We start from the raw sequence: 19,645 nt of genomic DNA, 5'->3' as shown, positions 1-19,645 counted from the left end.
TGGATTCTGCCAAATCCTCATGGCCATTGTAGACTTTAAAGGCCATCTTTACCAGATCTCGAATAGGGGTTTGAGGGCCGTCTTCTGCCCGTTTTAATTTCTTTTGGATGTCCAGGGCTGATTGGGTGATAAAATGGGTGGCTAGGACCACTGCCCCTGCCGGGGTGTCAGGATCCAGCCGGGTGTAGAGAGTTAAGGCCTCTGTAAGGCAATTGAGAAAGATAGCTGGATTTTCGTTAGGTTCTTGGGTTATCTCTTTTAGTTTTTCAAAATTGACTACCTTATGAGGGGCAGCCTGCATGCCAGCCAGGAGGCATTGGATCATGAGGTCACGTTTACGATGGCCATTTTGGCCATCCTGATAAGTCCAGCCTGGATCGGTGCCAGGTACGGCAGTCGCTCCGACAGGCATGGAGTTGTCGGTAAGGTGAACCTGATCTGCATGGTTTCGGGTAGCAGTTTGAATTCTTTTCCTCTCGTCAGGGGTCAGAGTAGAAGATAGGATCACAAAGATATCATGCCAGGTTAGATCGTAAGCTTGAGAGATGTAGCTGGAAGAGTCGGCAGAAAAGGAGCCTAATCGCATGAACTCTATCTAACTAATCCTTCCGCTCCTGCTACCTCCCTCAGAGGGCAGGGGAGATTTGGATCTTGGGAGTCGTGAGAGCGAGTATGTGCACTGATTGGCGAGGCAAGGGGCATGGGAGGAGAAACCGTTGAGGGAGGCGGGGAAGCAGTTGGATGGGCTGGAGTGGGTTCGGGAGGAGAAGGGACCGCTTCAGGGTTGGGTGGAGGTTGGAGAGGAGCTCTGGAGGGGGGAGAGGCGAGAGATTCGGGTGGGTCGGCTAGTGGAGAGGGGTCATCGTCAAAGGAAATTAGGGGCTTGGATGTAGGAGATGTCTGTCTGGCAAGAAGGATCTGGGAAGTGGAACAATCGACGCAGAGGGAGGGGCGGGAGCGTAAATACCAGAAGGCCTGAACATAGGGGACCTCGGACCATTTGCCCGTCCTGCGGCAGTAATTATCTAGATCATGGAGGATCTTAAAATCGAAAGTCCCTTCAGGAGGCCATTTGGATTGATTGTCTAGAGGATATTGTGGCCAGGTGGCAGTGGAATAGAAAATAAGCCGTCGGCGACGGAGATCTTGGGAGAAACCGAGGCCTGTAAAATTGGCTAGGAGACACCCCAGGGGCGTCTTAGAATCTGGTTTCAATTGTGAGGTTCCCATGACCCCCGGTCTGTCCCTGAGTGAATGGACAGGGAGAGAGGCGTCCCTGGTCTCAGTCTCCAATTCACGGAAGGTTGGAGGGCAGTCAGGCAATTGGGATGTCTCCACAATCACCCGAGGCCTGGTGGGTCGGAGAGTGGTCAGGCAATTGGGACGTCTCCACAGTTGCCCGAGGCCCGGAGAGCGGACGGAGGAGTCCCTGACGCGGCCGCGATTAGGGAAAGGGAGTCCGGCGGGCAGGGACTCTGGGGTTCGGAGGGAACAAGGGAGGGGGACTTACCCCGTTTTCTGCCGGATCGGGTGGATGAGTAGAGGTTCCCTGGTTGTCTCCTGGGGGAGGGGAGGAGCAGCCCGCGCAGTAACCCGCGGGGCTTGGTACCCCTCCCAGGTTTCCGCACCAAATGTAAGGTCGGATCTTAACAGACAGCACCACGAAACAGAGGAAAGCTTCAAGTGAGCTTTATTAGGGGGCGCTCCCGGGCGAGGTTCACTGGTCTGAGAGAAAGGGGACAGAGAAGTTGCACCCGGGCGAGGGTTGGGCAAGATTTTATAGGGGAAGGAGGGAAAGGGGTGTGGTGAATCTGGGAGGGCATAGGGTATTCCTTATTTGGTGGTCTCTTCGGGTATTGTGGCAATATCTGGTGCCGGTTACATCAGTCTTGGGACCGCTAGTCCCGCCCCTCGAAAGGCGGGAAGACTGGGCCGGGTGGAAAGCCCCCAGGTCAGTTTCTGGAACTGGGTGGTCCGGAGAGTTTTGGTCTGATGCAACCTGTGAATCTGATTGCGTTCCCCTGCCTCGGGCCAGTTGGCCTTACAAATATCAGCAAAATTACAATGTAAGAACTTGCCAGAAAAAATCCAAGAAGCTGTGTATGGCCATGATGGAGGAATTTATGGAAATGTCTATGGAGCTGCTGCCTCTGAGATAACTGAAGTCACGCATTTAATGTTCCCTTTTGAGCCAGTACTGATCAGTGGATTCAATAATTAGGAAAATGAGCTGGAAACTGGAGCTTACCAGGACCTATGCATGTGTCTTCCTGTCTCATGGCCCCACTAAACTCAGAATAATGCTTCTTCCCTCTGCCTTCCAATTTTCACGTAAACTCTTATTTTAGACAACTCTAACCAGGAACTGGATAAGGAAGTAATTCTGGGAAATGTAGTCCCAGCCATGTCCAAAGTAACACAACATAAGCCAGCCCAACCAACTTCTAGCTTTCCTGTCACAAGGTCTCTTTTATAAAAATTCAAAACAGTGGGTCCAACTCCCAGTCATGAGCAAGGACAAAGAACAAAATACAAAAATATAACAGATGAGACTCTTCTTTCAAAACCTTTGTACTTATTAATTTCCACTGGATTACCTATTAGACAGGAAAAGCTTTTAATAGTAAAAACTGATAATCTTTTAGTAGAAAAAAAAAGGGGGGGTGGTTTCCCTGGTGGCACAGTGGTTGAGAGTCCGCCTGCCAATGCAGGGGACACGGGTTCGTGCCCCGGTCTGGGAGGATCCCACATGCCACGGAGCGGCTGGGCCCGTGAGCCATGGCCACTGAGCCTGTGCGTCCAGAGCCTGTGCTCTGCAACGGGAAAGGCCACAACAGTGAGAGGCCTGTGTACCGCAAAACAACAAAAAAACAACAAAAAAACAAAGGGGTGGGGGAATATTGGGTAGGCAATTTCCAGTTTCTGCCATAATAGATCAAAATGAAATTACCATTTACAAAAGAAATTACAAATACCAAAGTGTTGATACCACAATGACTGCATACTTAGAGAACAATGAGAGTTAATTAGAAACTAATAATAATAAAAAAGACCACTCATGCCTGCATACGAAAAAATACACTTCAACTCCCCGATGGGTCCAAAAAATTCTGTAATGGAAATAACATTTACATCCAAACCAAAACAAAAGCACCTCATAAAACATACGCAGCTACAGCTGAAAGGTATTAGGGGAAATTTATCACCTTAAACACTCATCAGAAAATTAAAACTGGAAATCAACGAGCCAGCAGTAGTCCACTTTAAGGATGAGGCGCCGATCTTTGCTTCTAGTATGAATTTTCTTAGAACACAGCAAGTGACGTTCATGAAGGTGTTACCACATGATTTACATACACAGGGTTTCTCTTAGTTGTGAGTTCTCAAGTCTTCAAAAAGATGAGTGACAATTTCTTACATTCACAGGGTGTCTCCACAGTGTGAGATCTTGCGTGCTAAGATCTGAAAAAGGCTTGCAGACATTTCCTTATTCCTTACTTTATATGTTTCCTCTAGTGTGAGTTTTCAAATGTCTTCGAAAGTAAGCGGGACAAACAAAGGCTTTCCCACATTCCTTACATTCATAGGGCTTCTCACCAGTGTGGCTTCTTACGTGTCTTCGGAAGGATGAAGGACAACTGAATGCTTTCCCACATTCCAGACATTCAAAGGGTTTCTCTCCAGTGTGCATCCTTGTGTGGACAGTAAGGTATGAAGAATGGCGAAAGGCTTTCCCACATTCCTTACATTCATAGGGTTTCTCCCCAGTGTGCGTTCTCATGTGGATCCTAAGGGCTGAGGGGTAAATGAAGGCTTTTCCACATTTCTTACATTCATAAGGTTTCTCTCCAGTGTGAGTTCTTATATGTACCGTAAGGTGGGAGGAACTAATAAAGGCTTTCCCACATTCCTTACATTCATAAGGCTTCTCTCCACTATGAGTTCTTAAGTGTTCGGTGAGGGATGAGGAACGACTAAAGGCCTTCCCACATTCCTTACATTCGTACTGCACCTTGCCAGCGTGATCTCTCACATGTGCTCTAAAGGACGAGGGACAACTGAAGGCTTTTCCACATTCCTTACATTCGTAGGGTTTCTCTCTACTTTGATTTTTCACATGTGTATTCAGGGAAGTGGGAAGATAGAAGGCTTTTCCACATTCCAGACATTCATAGGGTTTCTCCCCAGTGTGTTTTCTCATATGGATACTTAAGGAGGATGGACAATTGTAGGCTTTCCCGCATTCCTTACATTTATAGGGTTTCTCTCCCGTATGTGTTCTGACGTGTACAGTGAGCTTTGAGGACTCACTGAAGGCTTTCCCACACTCTTTACATTCATAAGGCTTCTCTCCAGTATGGATTCTTATATGTATTATAAGGTGAGAAGAGGAACTGAAGGCCTTCCCACACTCCTTACATTCATATGGCTTATCTCCACTGTGAATTCTTTTGTGTTTGGAGAGTGAGGAGGAACAACTAAAGGCTTTCCCACACTCCTTACATTCATAAGGCTTATCTCCACTGTGAATTCTTTTGTGCTCTGTAAGGGATGAAGAACAGCTAAAGGTTTTCCCACATTCCTTGCATTCGTAGTTTGTTTTTCCTGTGTGAATCTTCATATGCGCCCTAAAGAATGAAGAACAACTGAAGGCTTTGGTACATTCCTTACATTCATAGGGTTTCTCTTCAGTGGGAGTTTTCATATGCTTCTTAAAACAAGCAAAAAAATGGAAAGCTTTCCCACATTCCTTACACTGATAGGGTTTGCTTCCAGTGTGAGACCTTATGTGATTCTTAAGGGATAAATGATCTGTGAAGGCCTTTTTACACTCCTGGCATTCATAGGCTTTTACTTCAGTAGTTCTCTTGAGTATATTAAGATTTGAGATATGGCTGAAGGTTTGTCTACACTGATTTTCTTCGTTGTGTTCATAGATGTTCTCCACCATGTGATTTCTTTTAAAAAATAAAAAGCGCATTATTAGCAGCAAGTAAATTTTTACCATTTTCAGTGACTACGTCTGTTTTCTGCCCTGTCCAATGATAAGCTGAAAGTTCTCACAGAGGGCTCTACGATAGCCAATATTATCACTGAGTTTTTGGCTTATGGGGTTTTTCTGATAGTTGCTTACAAATGAATTATGTGTCAAACATGGAAGAGCTCAGTCTCATTTGTGGAAAAAATATCTTATGAAAATTCCATATGAAATCACAATTTTTGACCAAGTTTTATGTACGTTTTTAAAATTTCATGACATTTTAAGATTCTCTCCTGAGACACTACTTTCTCTTATATGAATAGCACTCACCTCAAATGTCTCTCATGGTTTTTGTTCTGATAATCAAAACCATGGTATTCCCAGCTTTTGTGTAAAATGGACAACAAGGAAGCACTCCTTTTGAATCTTACTACATTCTGTTCACTGGATATTTTTTCTCCATAAACATCTTGTGAAGCGACTAATTCATTAGTTTTAAGTTGAATCTCAAAACCTGAAAGAAAAAAATAAAGGCATCATGAAAGAAGGACTTTTGGCAGTGTGGCTGGTTCAGGACTTTCCCAATAAGCACAGGGTCAAAATGGCAAAGCAACTAAGAAATAATCCCATGAAGATTGAGACTGATGGTAACATAAATAGGGTATTCCTAGGGGAGCAAAACAAAAAGGAACTGGGTAAAATGCACATGTCCGAATACTACATTACGAAGAGGAAATATGGGCTTTCCCAAGAACAAGGAAAGTGTGAGAGGACCGATGAAAAGTCAAAAGTAATCAAAGGTATCTGTGGAAGATCAGCTTCCTCAGACATGGCAAAGTTTCACTTTGCTTTTATTTGATTTTTCCAAATGTAATATCCCCCAGCCAAGTCAGTTTCTCCCAAGGATTCTTGCCTTTCTGATGCTCCCCCTGGGTGGGTCCTCTCTCTGCTATCTCCAGGTCCGCCTCTTGTTTCCACTGGGAGATCAGATAGGGTGTGTGTAGTGGATACCCTGTTCATGCGGAAAGGTATATCATGAGGGAAAACAATGAGGACCCATAAACATTTCCATGAGACAGGGCAAAAAGTTTGCTCTTCTGTTACTCTAAAGCAAGTAGGAGTTTAATTGCAACAAAATGGTGAATTTATTTTTTTAAGGTGGGAGGGGGTGGTGTGATGTCTAGAACTGATCTGACATTCACGCCTAAACCTCAGTATTATTAGAAACTAGTCCAATATTCACAGGCAGGACATACTGTTCTCCTGTTGAAGATAAATAATCTCAGAATACCAATCTCAGACAAGGTTACTCTGAGACCATGATAAGATGAAACAAAATGAGGCTACTTCATAATTTAGCCTAGGGACAGACAAAAAAAGTCACTGTGCCATCCACAAAATACTAATAGAATTTCCCCTGCATCCAGATTTCTGTCAGCATCCAATCTAAAGTGAATACCTATGGACTGGGTTGAACAGTGCCCCTCAAAAATTCATGTCCATATATACACTACTATGTATAAAATAGACAACTAATGAGAACCTACTGTATAGCACAGGGAACTCTACTCAATGATCTGTGGTGACCTAAATGGGAAGGAAATCTAAAAAAGAGTGGAAATATGTATACGTATAACTGACTCACTTTGCTGTACAGCAGAAACTAACACAACATTGTAAAGCAACTATACTCCAACAAAAATAAATAAATAAATAAATAAATGACAGCATAATATTAAAAAAAATTCATGTCCAAACAGATCAATGGAACAGAATAGAGAGTCCATAAATAAGTCAATATAAGTATAGTCATAAATATAGTCAACTTATCCTTGACAAAGGTGCAAAGGCAATACAATGGAGAAAAATATAGTCTTTCCAACAAACAATGCTAAAACAACTACTAGACATCAACATACATTAAAAAAAAAAGAATCTTGACACAGACCTTACACTCTTGCAAAAATTAACTCAAAATACAGGGGGAGGCATCCAAAGCTTCAGGACAACTTGGGGCCCCATCAATAGGGAGTAAAAAGTTAGCTCAAAATAGATCACAGATCTAAATGTAAAACATAAAACTGTAGAACTCCTTAGAAGATAACATAGGAAAAAATGTAGGTGACCTAAAATTTGGTGATGACTTGTTAGATAGGTGAAAATTAATCAGGGGAAACTTCACTAAAATGGAGTTGAGAGGCCAGAAGGGGAAGCTTTCATGCAGTTCCACAGGACATCAATTATAGGAAGAAGGCTTCCCTGGTGGCACAGTGGTTAAGAATCCGCCTGCCAATGCAGGGGTCACCAGTTTGAGCCCTGGTCCGGGAAGATCCCACTTGCCATGGAGCAGCTAAGCCTGTGTGCCACAACTACTGAGCCTGCGCTCTAGAACCCACGAACCACAACTACTGAGCCCACGTGCCACAACTACTGAAGTCCATGTGCCTAGAGCCCATGCTCCACAACAAGAAGCCACCAAAATGAGAAGCCCACGCACTGCAGCGAAGAGTAGCCCCCGTTCACTGCAACTAGAGAAAGCCTGCACACAGCAACAAAGACTCAATGCAGCCAAAAATAAATAAATAAATAAATTTATAAAAAAACAAATTACAGGAAGAATTGTCAATTACAGACTCCAACAAAAGAATCATCAACAAGAATCACCAGTTATAATCTTGACAGGAAAAGATGTACATTGCATCCCCTATAAGAAATCAACTACCCCAGCAACTAAGCCAATATGAAACCATTATCACCCTGAACTCTCATTTTTCTCCAATAGACTTTCATCCAAAACAACCTCTCCCAATTTCCTCCTTTTTCTCTATAAAATTATGTTCTTCTCCCTTGTTTTTTGGACTTGCCTATGGCTTCTGTTATAGCTTTCTTGTCCTAAATTGCAATTCCTCTGCTATGCCCAAATAAACCATTTTTGTTGGTAAAATAGCTATCTTATTTTTAAGGTCAACACATAATGACCTGAAAGACACAATTCATGAAAGAAAGAATTGACAAGTTGGACTTCATTAAAATTAAAAACTTTTGCTCTGAGAAAAAACTGCCAAGAGAATAAAAAGCCACAGACTGGAAGAAATTATCTGCAAAAGACATATCTGATAAAGAAGTGTTATCCAAAATATACACAGAATTCTTAAAACTCAACAATAAAGAAAACAAACAACCCAATTAAAAAAATGGGCCAAAAACCTTAACAGATACCTCATCAAGGAAGATACACAGATGGCAAATAAGCATATGAAAAGATGTTCCACATCATATGTCATCAGGAAAATGCGAATCAAAACAATGAGATACCACTATACACCTATAAGAATGGCCAAAATCCGGAACACTGAAAACAAAGAATTTTGAGAATGTGGAGCTGGTGGGAATGCAAAATGGTACCAGTCACTTTGGAATACAGTTTGGCAGTTTCTTACAAAACCAAACATACTCTTAACCATACAGACAGGCAATTGCACTCCCTGGAATTTACCCAAAGGAGTTAACAACATGTCTACACAAAAACCTGCATGTGGATGTTTACAGCAGCTTTATTCATAATTGCCAAAACCTGGAAGCAATCAAAATGTTCTTCAGTGGGTGAATGGATAAACAGACTGTGGTACATCCAGACAATAAAATATTAATCAGCACTAAAAAGAAATGAGCTATCCAGCCATGAAGAGAGGTGGAAAAACCTTAAATGCATATTACTAAGTGAAAGAATCCAGTGTGAAAAGGCTCTATATATACTGTGTGATTCCAACTACATGACATTCTGGAAAAGGCAAAACTGTGGAGACAGTAAAAAGATCAGTGGTTGCCAGGAGTTGTGAGGAAGGAAAGATAACTTGGGGTGGAGGGGATACAGAATTTTTAAGGGTAGTGAAGCTACTTTATGATACTATAATGGTGGATATGTCATTATATATTTGTCCAAACCTTAAAATGTACAACACCAAAAGTGAACACTAATATAAACTCTGGACTTAAGGTGATAATGATGTGTCAGTGTAGGTTCATCAACTGTAACAAATATACCACTCTGGTAGGAAGGCTGTGAGTATATGGGGACAGGGGGTATATGGGAAATATCTATCTGTACCTGTTACTCAATTTTGCTGTGAACATATAAACTGCTCTAAGAAAAATAAAAGTGTACTGAGAAAAAAATCCTTGTCCTTCCAGAATTTCAGAATGTTACTTTATTTGGAAATAAGGTCTTTGCAGATATAATCAAGTTAAGATAAGTTATACTGGATTAGGGTAGGCCCTAGATGCAATGACTGGCGTCCTTACAAGGACAGAAAGACTTAGAGACAGAGGACAAAGGCCGTGTGAAGATGGAGGCAGAGATCAGAGTGATGCAGCTGCAAGCCAAGGATTGCTGGCAACCACCAACAGCTAGGAAGGGGACAAGGAGGGATTTTTCCTGAGCCTTCGGAAGGATCATGACACCCTGATTTCAGACTTCCAACCTCCAGAAATTTAAAAGAATAAGGTTCTGTTGTTCTTAGCCACCCAGTTTGTGGTGCTTTCTTATGGAAGGCCTAGGAAACCAATACAGCCTGCTTCCATAGACCTACCCCCAAGTCATTCAACCTAAGTACACAAATCCTATAATATTTACTTTCTAACACCTTCTTTCTGAGACACGCCATGGCTCCCCATGGCATGTGTTCTCCCTCACTGCTCAAAGTAATAAACCCAACTTGCTTAACTGGTGGTCTCTGGGTACAGGGCATTAACAGCAGTAAAATTCTCAAAAGGTCCCAAACCACCAATTTTCTCCCTGTGCCTCAAAGTGACCCCCGAAGTCTGTGCCCACAATTTCTACACTTAGTAAGCCTTGAGGCTTCCAACCACAAGAAAAAGAGAAAGTCAGTTCAATACACGTTTATTTTCTTTCTTTTTTTATGTTAATTTCATATTTATCTTCTTGCCCATTACACCTAAGCATTTTGAATACAGTGACATCTTGTTTTTTATAGTATACATTCAAAAAGGTTTGATATAGAGTTCACCCTCAAAAAAATGCTTAATGAATGAAAGAATGATCGAATGAAGAAAAATAAGACCAACAGCATCTTTATAACACTGGATGAAATGAAAACTCTGCATTCAGTGCTAGTGTCAGAATGGATAAGGAGATTTCCACTGATTCTTTTTTTGTTGCTGTTTTATACTGGTAAAATATTTTAACAATATGCATTTTTTTTTTTTATTTTCATGGTGAAGCCACTAGACTGTAAGTTCCTTGTGGTCAGTAACCATGTCTGTCTTATTTACCAATTTATTCCAATTCCTCAACCCAAATCCTAGAACAAAGTCAATTAGTAAGATAAAACTGTTTTCTAAACGACTAAATGAAGGAATGTTGCCACCCTTACCTAATGAGGCCAGGTTCCGGAAGTTTTCCAGCATCACATCTCTGTAGAGGTTTCTCTGAGCGAGATCTAGCAAAGCCCACTCCTCCTGGGTAAAGTCTACAGCCACATCCTCAAAGACCACTGGTTCCTAAAACATTCCACATATTTTGTTCAGAAAAGTGCCAACTCCCCAAATGTGTGCAGGAGGATGAATGAGGCTGGAAATACTGAGGAACTGAGAATCAATTCATAGGAAGTTCAGAAGATTCTATTCTCCCAAAATCTACCCTAGGATTCAGTCATCAGATCTTCTTCGTTCTACATAAGCATCCTGACTGATCAAATTTTCTCACAGATGTAAGTAACAACACTTTTGAAACAATAAATATATCTTTCCACAGTTTGATGGTGACCAATTCCAGTCTTACAATAATCCAGAACATCCAGAGGATATAGCAGAAATGAGAGAAATGCTCTAGAAATGAAATAATAATTTCCACATTGAAACCAGCAAAAATTCCTTGTTACAGAAACAATTTCACTGCTTCCTTATATTCCACCACAGCAACCAGCATAACACAAAACACTGGGTCAAATCTGGATGAGGTTTTAATGAATAAAAACACACTGAGGGACAGAGAGCTTTTCCTTTTCTTTTTTTTCTTTCCCCACAAACCTGGGGCCCAGGAGTCTGCAAGAAGCACAACATTCAACCCAGGCCCACAGCCGGCCACATTTTCTTGCACTCAAGGCCAGGGGGCTGTAAATTATACAACATGAGCTAAATTCAGCCTATCATCTATTTATGTAAGTAAAGTTTTACTGGAACACAATAAAACATTTGTTTATTCACTGTATATGGCTGCTTTCACACTAAAATGGCAGAACTGAGTAAAACAGAAACTCTATGGCCTTCAAAGCCTGAAATGCTTACTACGTGGCCCAATGCAGGAACAGGTTGCTGACCTCTGCTCTAAACAATTAGGAAATCGATGGCCCGGTGGAACTGAAACATTCTTTTGGAGAATTATTAGCTCTTACTTACCTGTGTCATATTTTTCTGTAACTCAGCAGCTGTTCTTTCTTCCTCCATGTTCCCTTCATGAAGAAAGACAGAGTGTTGAGAAGTTAGAGCTGAGGCGGGAGAAAGAAGACACGAGAATCTGGGTCTCCCCACAATTTCCATAATCAAGACTGTGGATTTTGCAGCACATCTGTTAGGAGTGATCACTCCCCTCAAAACACACACACACAGAGACATGCATAGCCCCAAGACACCCAAGCAAACACACATCAATCTTGTAAGAAAATAGAGGGGGGGGAAAAGAAAAAAGAAGTTAGAGCAATCTTATCTCCTCTAGAGCTATAAAACAGTCCTCTGGTTCTTGTAGATCATTAAAAAAACAGGTTAAGAGTCCCATTTTGTAAGCAAGTTATATGTAGTCTAAAAACATTTAGCTGTCAATTTGACCATAATAATGAAAACATAAAAAAAAATCAGAGAACGCCTTCAATAGTAAGAATATACACACCATCTCAAATCCAGGAGTGTGACCTGTATGCCAGACTTCCAGGGGTTCCACTCCCAATATTTATTTCTGTACCGCTTGGCAGGCTAACATGTATTACTGCTCAGCCCCTGACCACTATACCCTCTCCCACAAGGGCTGCAGGGTCCCCAAAACCTGGTTTTTGAGAAAGAGCATCAACTGACTGAATTCCACATGCAGGTGGCAGAGAAGACTTCTACTCAATTCTGCAGGAATTGTACAGGAGGTACAGCAGCAGAATAAGAACACTCAGAGTGAAGTTAGCAGTGTGTGTCATCTCTCACAGTGATATCGTAGCACTACTGCACAAATTTCAAATAAAGAAAATGCAAGTTTCTTCCACTGCCGTGGATGATGTATTTTAAAGCCAATACAAACTGTAACATTCTTTACTAACATGTTCCATTTGAGCAACCAAGATATGAGAATGACTTGGCAAAGAGATGCCCATACCTCTGCAAAAAGATTATTCATAGAAACTCTGCAAATCAGATACTATCACAACCAGTTTATAGTTGAAGAATCTTGGAAAGAGTCACTTAACTATGTGCTCAATGCTACCCAATTAGAAAGCTGCTGAGGAGCTGTGTGTATGCAGGTGTATTTACTTTCAAAGCCTAAATGCCCAATGAGTGTATTTCTGAACATATACCTTACAATTTAGTTGTCAGTGAGGCCCTTATGCCCTAACATTACCAGGGTCTGGCCTAGAACCCTGTTGGGCACACTATGGAGAGTAGACAAATGAAGTATTCTATTCAAGTGTTTTATCTTTGAACTCCTTCTCTTGACTAAGCCCTATGTCTTCAGCAAGGATGCTTCCCTTAAGGCCCTGACCTCCTGCTCTTTCATCTCATATTTATTTAGGTGATATTCACCCTGTCCTACTACATGCAGTCACAGGAGACACAGCACCGAACAAAACAGAGAAATCCTAAAGTGCCTGAGTCTTATAATCGTTTGAAGGAGGACCACTAAATTAACAAAATATTATCAGGTGGTGGTATATGCTATATAAAAATGCATCACATTATAGGGATAAGGAGATACACACATATTTATCTTTAGCAAATCAGGACTACTTATGTGACAGGATAGAAGCAGGAAATTAAAATAACTGTTTCAGATAACACTAGAAATCCACGGCTGGTGTGGTACATATATTTATATACAACTGACCCTTGAACAATTGCAGGGGTTGGGGCACCAACCCTCCGGCAGTGGAAAATTTGAGTATAACTCATAGTTAGCCCTCAGTATCCAAGGATTCAACCAACCACTGATCCTGTAGTATCATAGTATTTAGTACTGAAAAAAATCTGCATATAAGTGGACGTGTGCATTTCAAACCCATGTTGCTCAAGGGTTAATTGTATTTACAAATATCATCAATTCCTATAGAAGAAAAATCAGTATCAATGGGTTAACCATTGACTTATAAGGGCAGAAAAAGAACAGCATAAAGGTTTAGAAAAAAAAATGAGTATATGACAAAATTAACAATATTTTAAAAAACTTAAACAGAATCAGAAAAGCTAAAATGGCAATACTACCCAAAGCAATCTACAGATTTAATGCCATCCCTATCAAATTACCCATGACATTACAGAACTAGAATAAATAATCCTTAAATTTATATGGAACGATAAAAGACCCAGAATTGCCAAAGCAATCCTGAGGAAAAAGAACAAAGCGAAAGGCATAACCCTCCTAGGCTTCAGACAATACTACAAAGCTACAGTAATCAAACAGTGTGGTACTGGCACAAAAACAGACATACAGATCAATGGAACAGAACAGAGAGCCCAGAAATAAACCCACATGCCTACGGTCAATTAATCTTCAACAAAGGAGGCAAGAATACACAATGGGAAAAAGACAGTCTCTTCAGCAAGTGTAGCTGGGAAAGTTGGACAGCTGCATATAAATCAATGAAATTAGAACACAACCTCGCCTGTGGAGAAAAGGGAAACCTCCTAAACTGTTGGTGGGAATGTAAATTGGTACAGCCACTATGGAGAACAGTATGGAGGTTCCTTAAAAAACTAAATATAGAACTACCATATGATCCAGCAATCCCACTCCTGGGCATATATCTGGAGAAAACCATAATTCAAAAAGATACATGTACCCCAAAGTTCACTGCAGCACTATTTACAATAGCCAAGACATGGAAGCAACCTAAATGTCCATCAACAGAGGAGTGGCTAAAGAAGATGTACTACCTATATACAGTAGAATATTAGTCAGCCATAAAAAAGAATGAAATAATTCCATTTGCAGCAACATGGATGGACCTAGAGACTGTCATACTGAGTGAAGTAAGTCAGGCAGAGAAAGACAAATATCATATGATATTGCTTATATGTGGAATCTAAAAAAAGGTACAAATGAACTTATTTACAAAACAGAAATAGAGTCACAGATGTATAAAACAAACTTATGGTTACCAAGGGGGCAAGGAGGGAGAGGGATAAAGTGGGAGATTGGGACTGACATATACACACTACTATATATAAAATAGATTAACTAATAAGGGCCTACTGTATAGCACAGGAACTCTACTCAATACTCTGTAATGACCTATATGGGAAAAGACTCTAAAAAAGAGTAGATACATGTATATGTATAACTGACTCACTTTGCTGTACACCTGAAACTAACACAAAATTATAAATCAGCTATACTCCATAAAAAATTTAAAAAAAGAACACATCCTCTCACCATACACAAAAACAAACTGAAAATGGCTTAAAGACTTAAACATAAGATGTGACACCATAAAACTCCTAGAAGAGATCATAGGCAAAGCATTTTCCAACATAAATTGTACCAATGTTTTCTTAGGTCAGTCTCCCAATGCAACAGAAATAAAAACAAAAGTAAATGGGACCTAATCAAACTTACAAGCTTTTGCACAGCAAAGGAAACCATAAACAAAATGAAAAGACAACCTATGGAATGGGAGAAAATATTTACAAATAATGTAACCAGCAAGGCTTAATTTCAAAAATACACAAACAGCTCATACAACTCAACAACAAAAAAACAAACAACCCAATTAAAAAATGGGCAGAAGGACTTCCCTGGCAGTCCAGTGGTTAAGACTCCACGCTTCCAATGCAGGAGGCATGGGTTTGATCTCTGGTCGGAGAACTAAGATCCCACATGCCACACAGCCAAAAAAAAAAAAAAAAAACGGCAGAAGACCTGAATAGACATTTCTCCAAAGACATACAGATGGCAAATAGGCACATGAAAAGATGCTCAACAACGCTAATTGTTAGAGAAATGCAAATCAAAACTATAATGAGGTACCCCACCTCACACTGGTCAGAATGGCCATCACTAAAAAGTCTACAGATAACAAGCACTGGAGAGGGTGTGGAGAAAAGGGAACCCTCCTACACTGTTAGTGGGAATATAAGTTGGTGCAGCCACTATGGAAAACAGTATGGAGGTTCCTCAAAAAACTAAAAATAGAATTAACATAAGACCCAGCAATCCCACTCCTGGGCATATACCCAGAGAAAACTATAACTCAAAAAGATACATGCACCCGTATGTTCAAAGCAGCACTATTCACAATAGCCAAGACATGGAAGCAATCTAAATGTCCATGAACAGATGAATGGATAAAGAAGATGTGGTACATATATACAATGGAATACTACTGAGCCATAAAAAAGAGAAGGGAATAATGCTATCTGCAGCAACATGGATGCAACTAGAAATTATCATACTAAGTAAAGTAAGTCAGAAAGAGAAAGACAAATACCATATGATATCACTTATATGTGGCACAAAATATGGCACAAATGAAACTATCTACAAAACAGAAACAGACTCACAGATATAGAGAACAGATTTGTGTTTACCAAGGGGGAGAAAGGGTGGGAGAGGGACAGACTAGGCGTTTGGGGTTAGCAGATGCAAACTATTACATATAGAATGGATAAACAACAAGATCCTATTGTATAGCACAGGGAACTATATTCAATATCCTGGGATAAACCATAATGGAAAAGAATATTTTAAAAGAATGTATATATGTGTATAACTGAGTCACTTTGCTGTACAGCAGAAATTAACACGACATTGTAAATCAACTATACTTCAATTAAAAAATAATAAAGTGAAAAAAATGTTTAAAAATTAAAAAATATAGGGACTTCCCTGGAGGTCCAGTGGTTAAGACTCTGCGCTTCCAACGCAGGGGGCACGGGTTCGATCCCTGGTCAGGGAGCTAAGATCCCGCATACTGCAGGCCCAAAAAATAAAATAAAATAAAATAAATAAATGAATATAAACACAAAACCTGTTTACATCCAGTCATTAAAGAAAAAAATTAGCAGTTTAGAACGTACCTACAAAGGAAACAGAAGTTGCAGACTGTTTTACAGACAGGTTCACCAAGTAAGTAAAGAATTCATAATTCCATTTTTGGGGGGGTGGGGGGGTGCTGTTTTCCTGTGTACTTCCAAGACCAGAAGAGTACTCAAAACTCAAATATATGTGTATACACACACACACACACACACACACACACACACACATAAATATGTGAAAGATCTCATTCATATACACAAGGGCAAAATATTAAAATATTAGTACAGTCCAGAAATGAATAATGAAGATAATAATCACAAACTAAGTTCATTTCCTCCTAGGAATGAGGTGTGGTTAAAATGATTAACATAATTAAAATGATTAATAAAATTCACATTAATAGAAAAAGATCATATGACTCATCCCCTTCGATACAAAATAGTAACTGATTTCTATCAATATGCATTGATGATAATAGTTTAACCCACTAGGAGTAGAGGGAAATAGGCTTTAATTAGAAAAAATATTTATTATTTACAAACACCTACAGCAAACATCCTATTTAATGGTGAAATGGCAGAATAATTCCCTCTGGGATCAGGAACAAGACAAGGATGCAACTTAAATGCTATTCTACATTGAACTGAAAGTCCTGGCAAACGCACTAAATAAATAAAAAGAATACAAGGTACAAAGAATAAGAAAGAAAACGCTGAAACTGACATATGATCACACTTTCGGTGTGAAATTCAAAAAAAAATCTACAGATAAATGACTAACATTTAGAGCTGCAACTGGCAAGGGGAGTTAAAAAGATACTAAGTAATCAGTTCACTTTTATGCAGCTGAATATAATGTAGCAAACTGATGCCCACAGGAAGAGAAAAAAAAATCACAGGTTAAAAATAATATCTCTCGCACCAGGAAGGGAGAGGTGGGGACGGAGTTACGCAAATGTCACCCCATTCTCACAGAACAAGCTGAAATCCACAGACCTGCGCAGAGACGAGGTTGAGACTCTCGTCCCCGTGACCCGAATGGCAGGGATGCTTTTCCTTTCTGGAAAGAGAGCAGAGGATGATTTTGGAGGCCGATTAAATACGAGGATGGCTCTCCAACTCTCGCCTGCAGCAGACTCACCCCGACTGCTGGACCCTCACAGAGTTCCTGATTCAGTGAGTTTGGTACCAGCCGCAGCTGCTGGAGGCCCCGGGCGCGGGTGTCCCAGCGTGGAGCGGTGGGCACAGCCCAAGCGGCCGCCTTTTGGCCTCTGACCCCAAGGCCAACCTCTCCACCTCCCGCGCACCGGACTTGGGGCGGGCTGGGCTGAACCAGGTAGGACGCGGACCGAGGCAAAAATTTACACGAGATTTAGACGGGGCTGCAAGCGGACATGGCCGCCGGCTTGCGCACGCGCAAAAGTGCACGGCTGCTTCCGGTTTCTGCGACACGCACAGCGTCGGGGGCTGGGCCTCGGGAGCTGGGAAATTTGGGTCGGGAGGGGCGGTGGCAGCTTCCAGCCGCAAGTGGAGGAGAAGTGCTAGTTTCCTTCCACGGAGAGACGCGACTGGGTCTTGGGGTCGGGTCAACCTAGGTCTTGGGGTTGGAGAGGGCCTGGAGCGGGACCAGGCTATGGGCGGGGCTTGGTTGACTAGGCCTGTGGGGCGGAGATGGGGCGCGACCAGGCTTAGGGGCGTGGCTTAGTTGAATATTCTAAAGAGCTGAGTTTAGGGTGGGATCAGGTCGAGGGGTGGGACTGTAGCAAGAGGAGGTCCCACAGTCAGGCTGGTGATTTGGGGCGCTTTGAGACAAGACGATGTCCTCATCCCTGGGGACCACTGTAGCAGGTTAACTAGCCAATAAGGCAGAAATGGCAAGCCAAGGCCGGTCTCCGAAGCACAGTTAGGGGAGGCATCTTTGTCCACAGCCAGCACGCCTCTGCTGTGACCCAGTCAGATCTGCTGTGAAGGACAGCATCATTCTCGCTGCTCCCCAGAGGGATATTGAGAGCCCCCCCCCCCCCAACCCTTGGGCTGGCCCAACTGAAACACTGCTTAAAGTAACTAAAGTCAAGGAAGTTTATATCCCTGCCTCCCTAGGAGCCCAAAGGAGGTGGCTTACCCTACTAAAAGAATGCTCCAAACCACGAGATGGGCGTTGGGCCCTGCTTAAGGGAGCTTCTCACCAGGAGGACACCTAGAGAGGAGGTAGGAGCCCAAACTCTTGGGGAGATGCGAAGTGATGGAGTGGAGGATCCTGGAAAAAAAGGTCTGGTGCCCTTTACTGGAGAAAAAAAATGCAGCACGGTGTCCCACAATAGGAATACTGTGTAGAAACTGAGATACTTTATCCTCTGCTTTGCCAGTGACCATCCAAAAAGTAACAAAAGACAAAAAGGGCAAAAGGAGAAGGCCAAAAAAAGAGGGGCTGATTCTCTCTTGAAGGAGGAAATACACATCATCTCTCTCCTTAAGGACCTTCCCCCAAGAAGCACTCCCCCTTCACCCCAGGAAGTGAATGAATTGGGAGGAGGATGAGTTAAAAGGGCAATTACCTGCTTAACTATTAAAATTGGCCCACTTTTGCTAAGAGATGCTTCTGTCCTGGTTGTTCCTCCCAGACTCTCCCTTTTCCCATTATTGGAGTGGACCTCCTCGGTCAGCCTCATGAAACAAGCCTAAAGCTTTTGCTATGGTGGGTGTCACCTGGTGGGAACCAGTTAACTTTATCCTACCCATGTGGGTGACCAATATGCCACAGTACTGGCTAAGGACAGGCACTGAAGGATTACGGCCTGTCATAGCTGACTTACTGAAAGAAGGGGTACTGATTCCTACCATGTCACCTTTCAGTCCCCTGGTGTGGCCTGAGCCAGTATGAATATATGGAGGCTGCCTACAGGCTATAGAGGGTTAAACAAGACTACTCCCTTCATTATAACATCCCTAACAAATATCATCACCTTAATGGATGACATTCAAAATAACATGGGTAAATGGTTTAAAGTTACAGATTTAGCTAAATGCATTCTATTCAGTAAAAGTTTCACAGGAGAGAGAGACAGCCTCACCTACTGCCCATGTACTTTATCCTTTGCTCCACTAAAGGCAAAGTGGAACAAACTCGAACCTGCTCTGGAGACCCAGGGAGTGGAACTAAGAACCTTGGACTTGGGAATTTCCTGGCGGTCCAGTGGTTAGGACTCCACGCTCTCACTGCTGAGGGCCAGGATTCAATCCCTGGTCCGGGAACTAAAATCTCACAGGCCGTGTGGCACAACCAAAACAAACAAACAAAAAAACCAAAACCTTGTATTTTTTTGCTGTTCAATATCTGTATTTATTTATTTACTTTTTATATAAACTGATCTTTTTTAACTTTTTATTTTATATTGGAGTATAGCCAATAACAAT

The 19,645-nt window shown here is 41.7% G+C and overlaps 1 protein-coding gene across 4 annotated transcripts; it reads right to left on the bottom strand.

Annotated features, from left to right (window-relative positions):
* Positions 1-2,723: 2,723 nt before the first annotated feature.
* Positions 2,724-17,842, bottom strand: ZNF699 (zinc finger protein 699). 4 transcript variants are annotated; one of them, XM_081232154.1, is made up of 7 exons: positions 17,373-17,842; positions 17,228-17,291; positions 11,399-16,164; positions 10,375-10,501; positions 5,895-5,993; positions 5,312-5,495; positions 2,724-4,958 (listed from the first exon to the last, which is right to left on the bottom strand). In XM_081232154.1, the coding sequence occupies exons 3-7, from the start codon at positions 11,645-11,647 to the stop codon at positions 3,500-3,502; spliced, it is 2,118 nt and encodes a 705-aa protein (XP_081088280.1). In that variant the 5' UTR covers positions 11,648-16,164; positions 17,228-17,291; positions 17,373-17,842; the 3' UTR covers positions 2,724-3,499. The 4 variants fall into 4 exon arrangements, with proteins under 4 accessions (XP_081088280.1, XP_081088282.1, XP_081088283.1 ...); XM_081232156.1 differs by having other exon boundaries at positions 11,399-11,451; XM_081232157.1 differs by lacking the exon at positions 17,228-17,291 and having other exon boundaries at positions 11,399-11,451.
* Between the last annotated feature and the right edge of the window lie 1,803 nt (positions 17,843-19,645).

Source organism: Mesoplodon bidens (genome assembly GCF_964165515.1).
Source record: "Mesoplodon bidens genome assembly, chromosome: 4".
Classification (NCBI taxonomy): Eukaryota; Metazoa; Chordata; class Mammalia; order Artiodactyla; family Ziphiidae; genus Mesoplodon; species Mesoplodon bidens.
The sequence above is the reverse complement of the archived record's forward strand: the minus strand, read 5'-3'. Positions and strand labels throughout refer to the sequence as shown.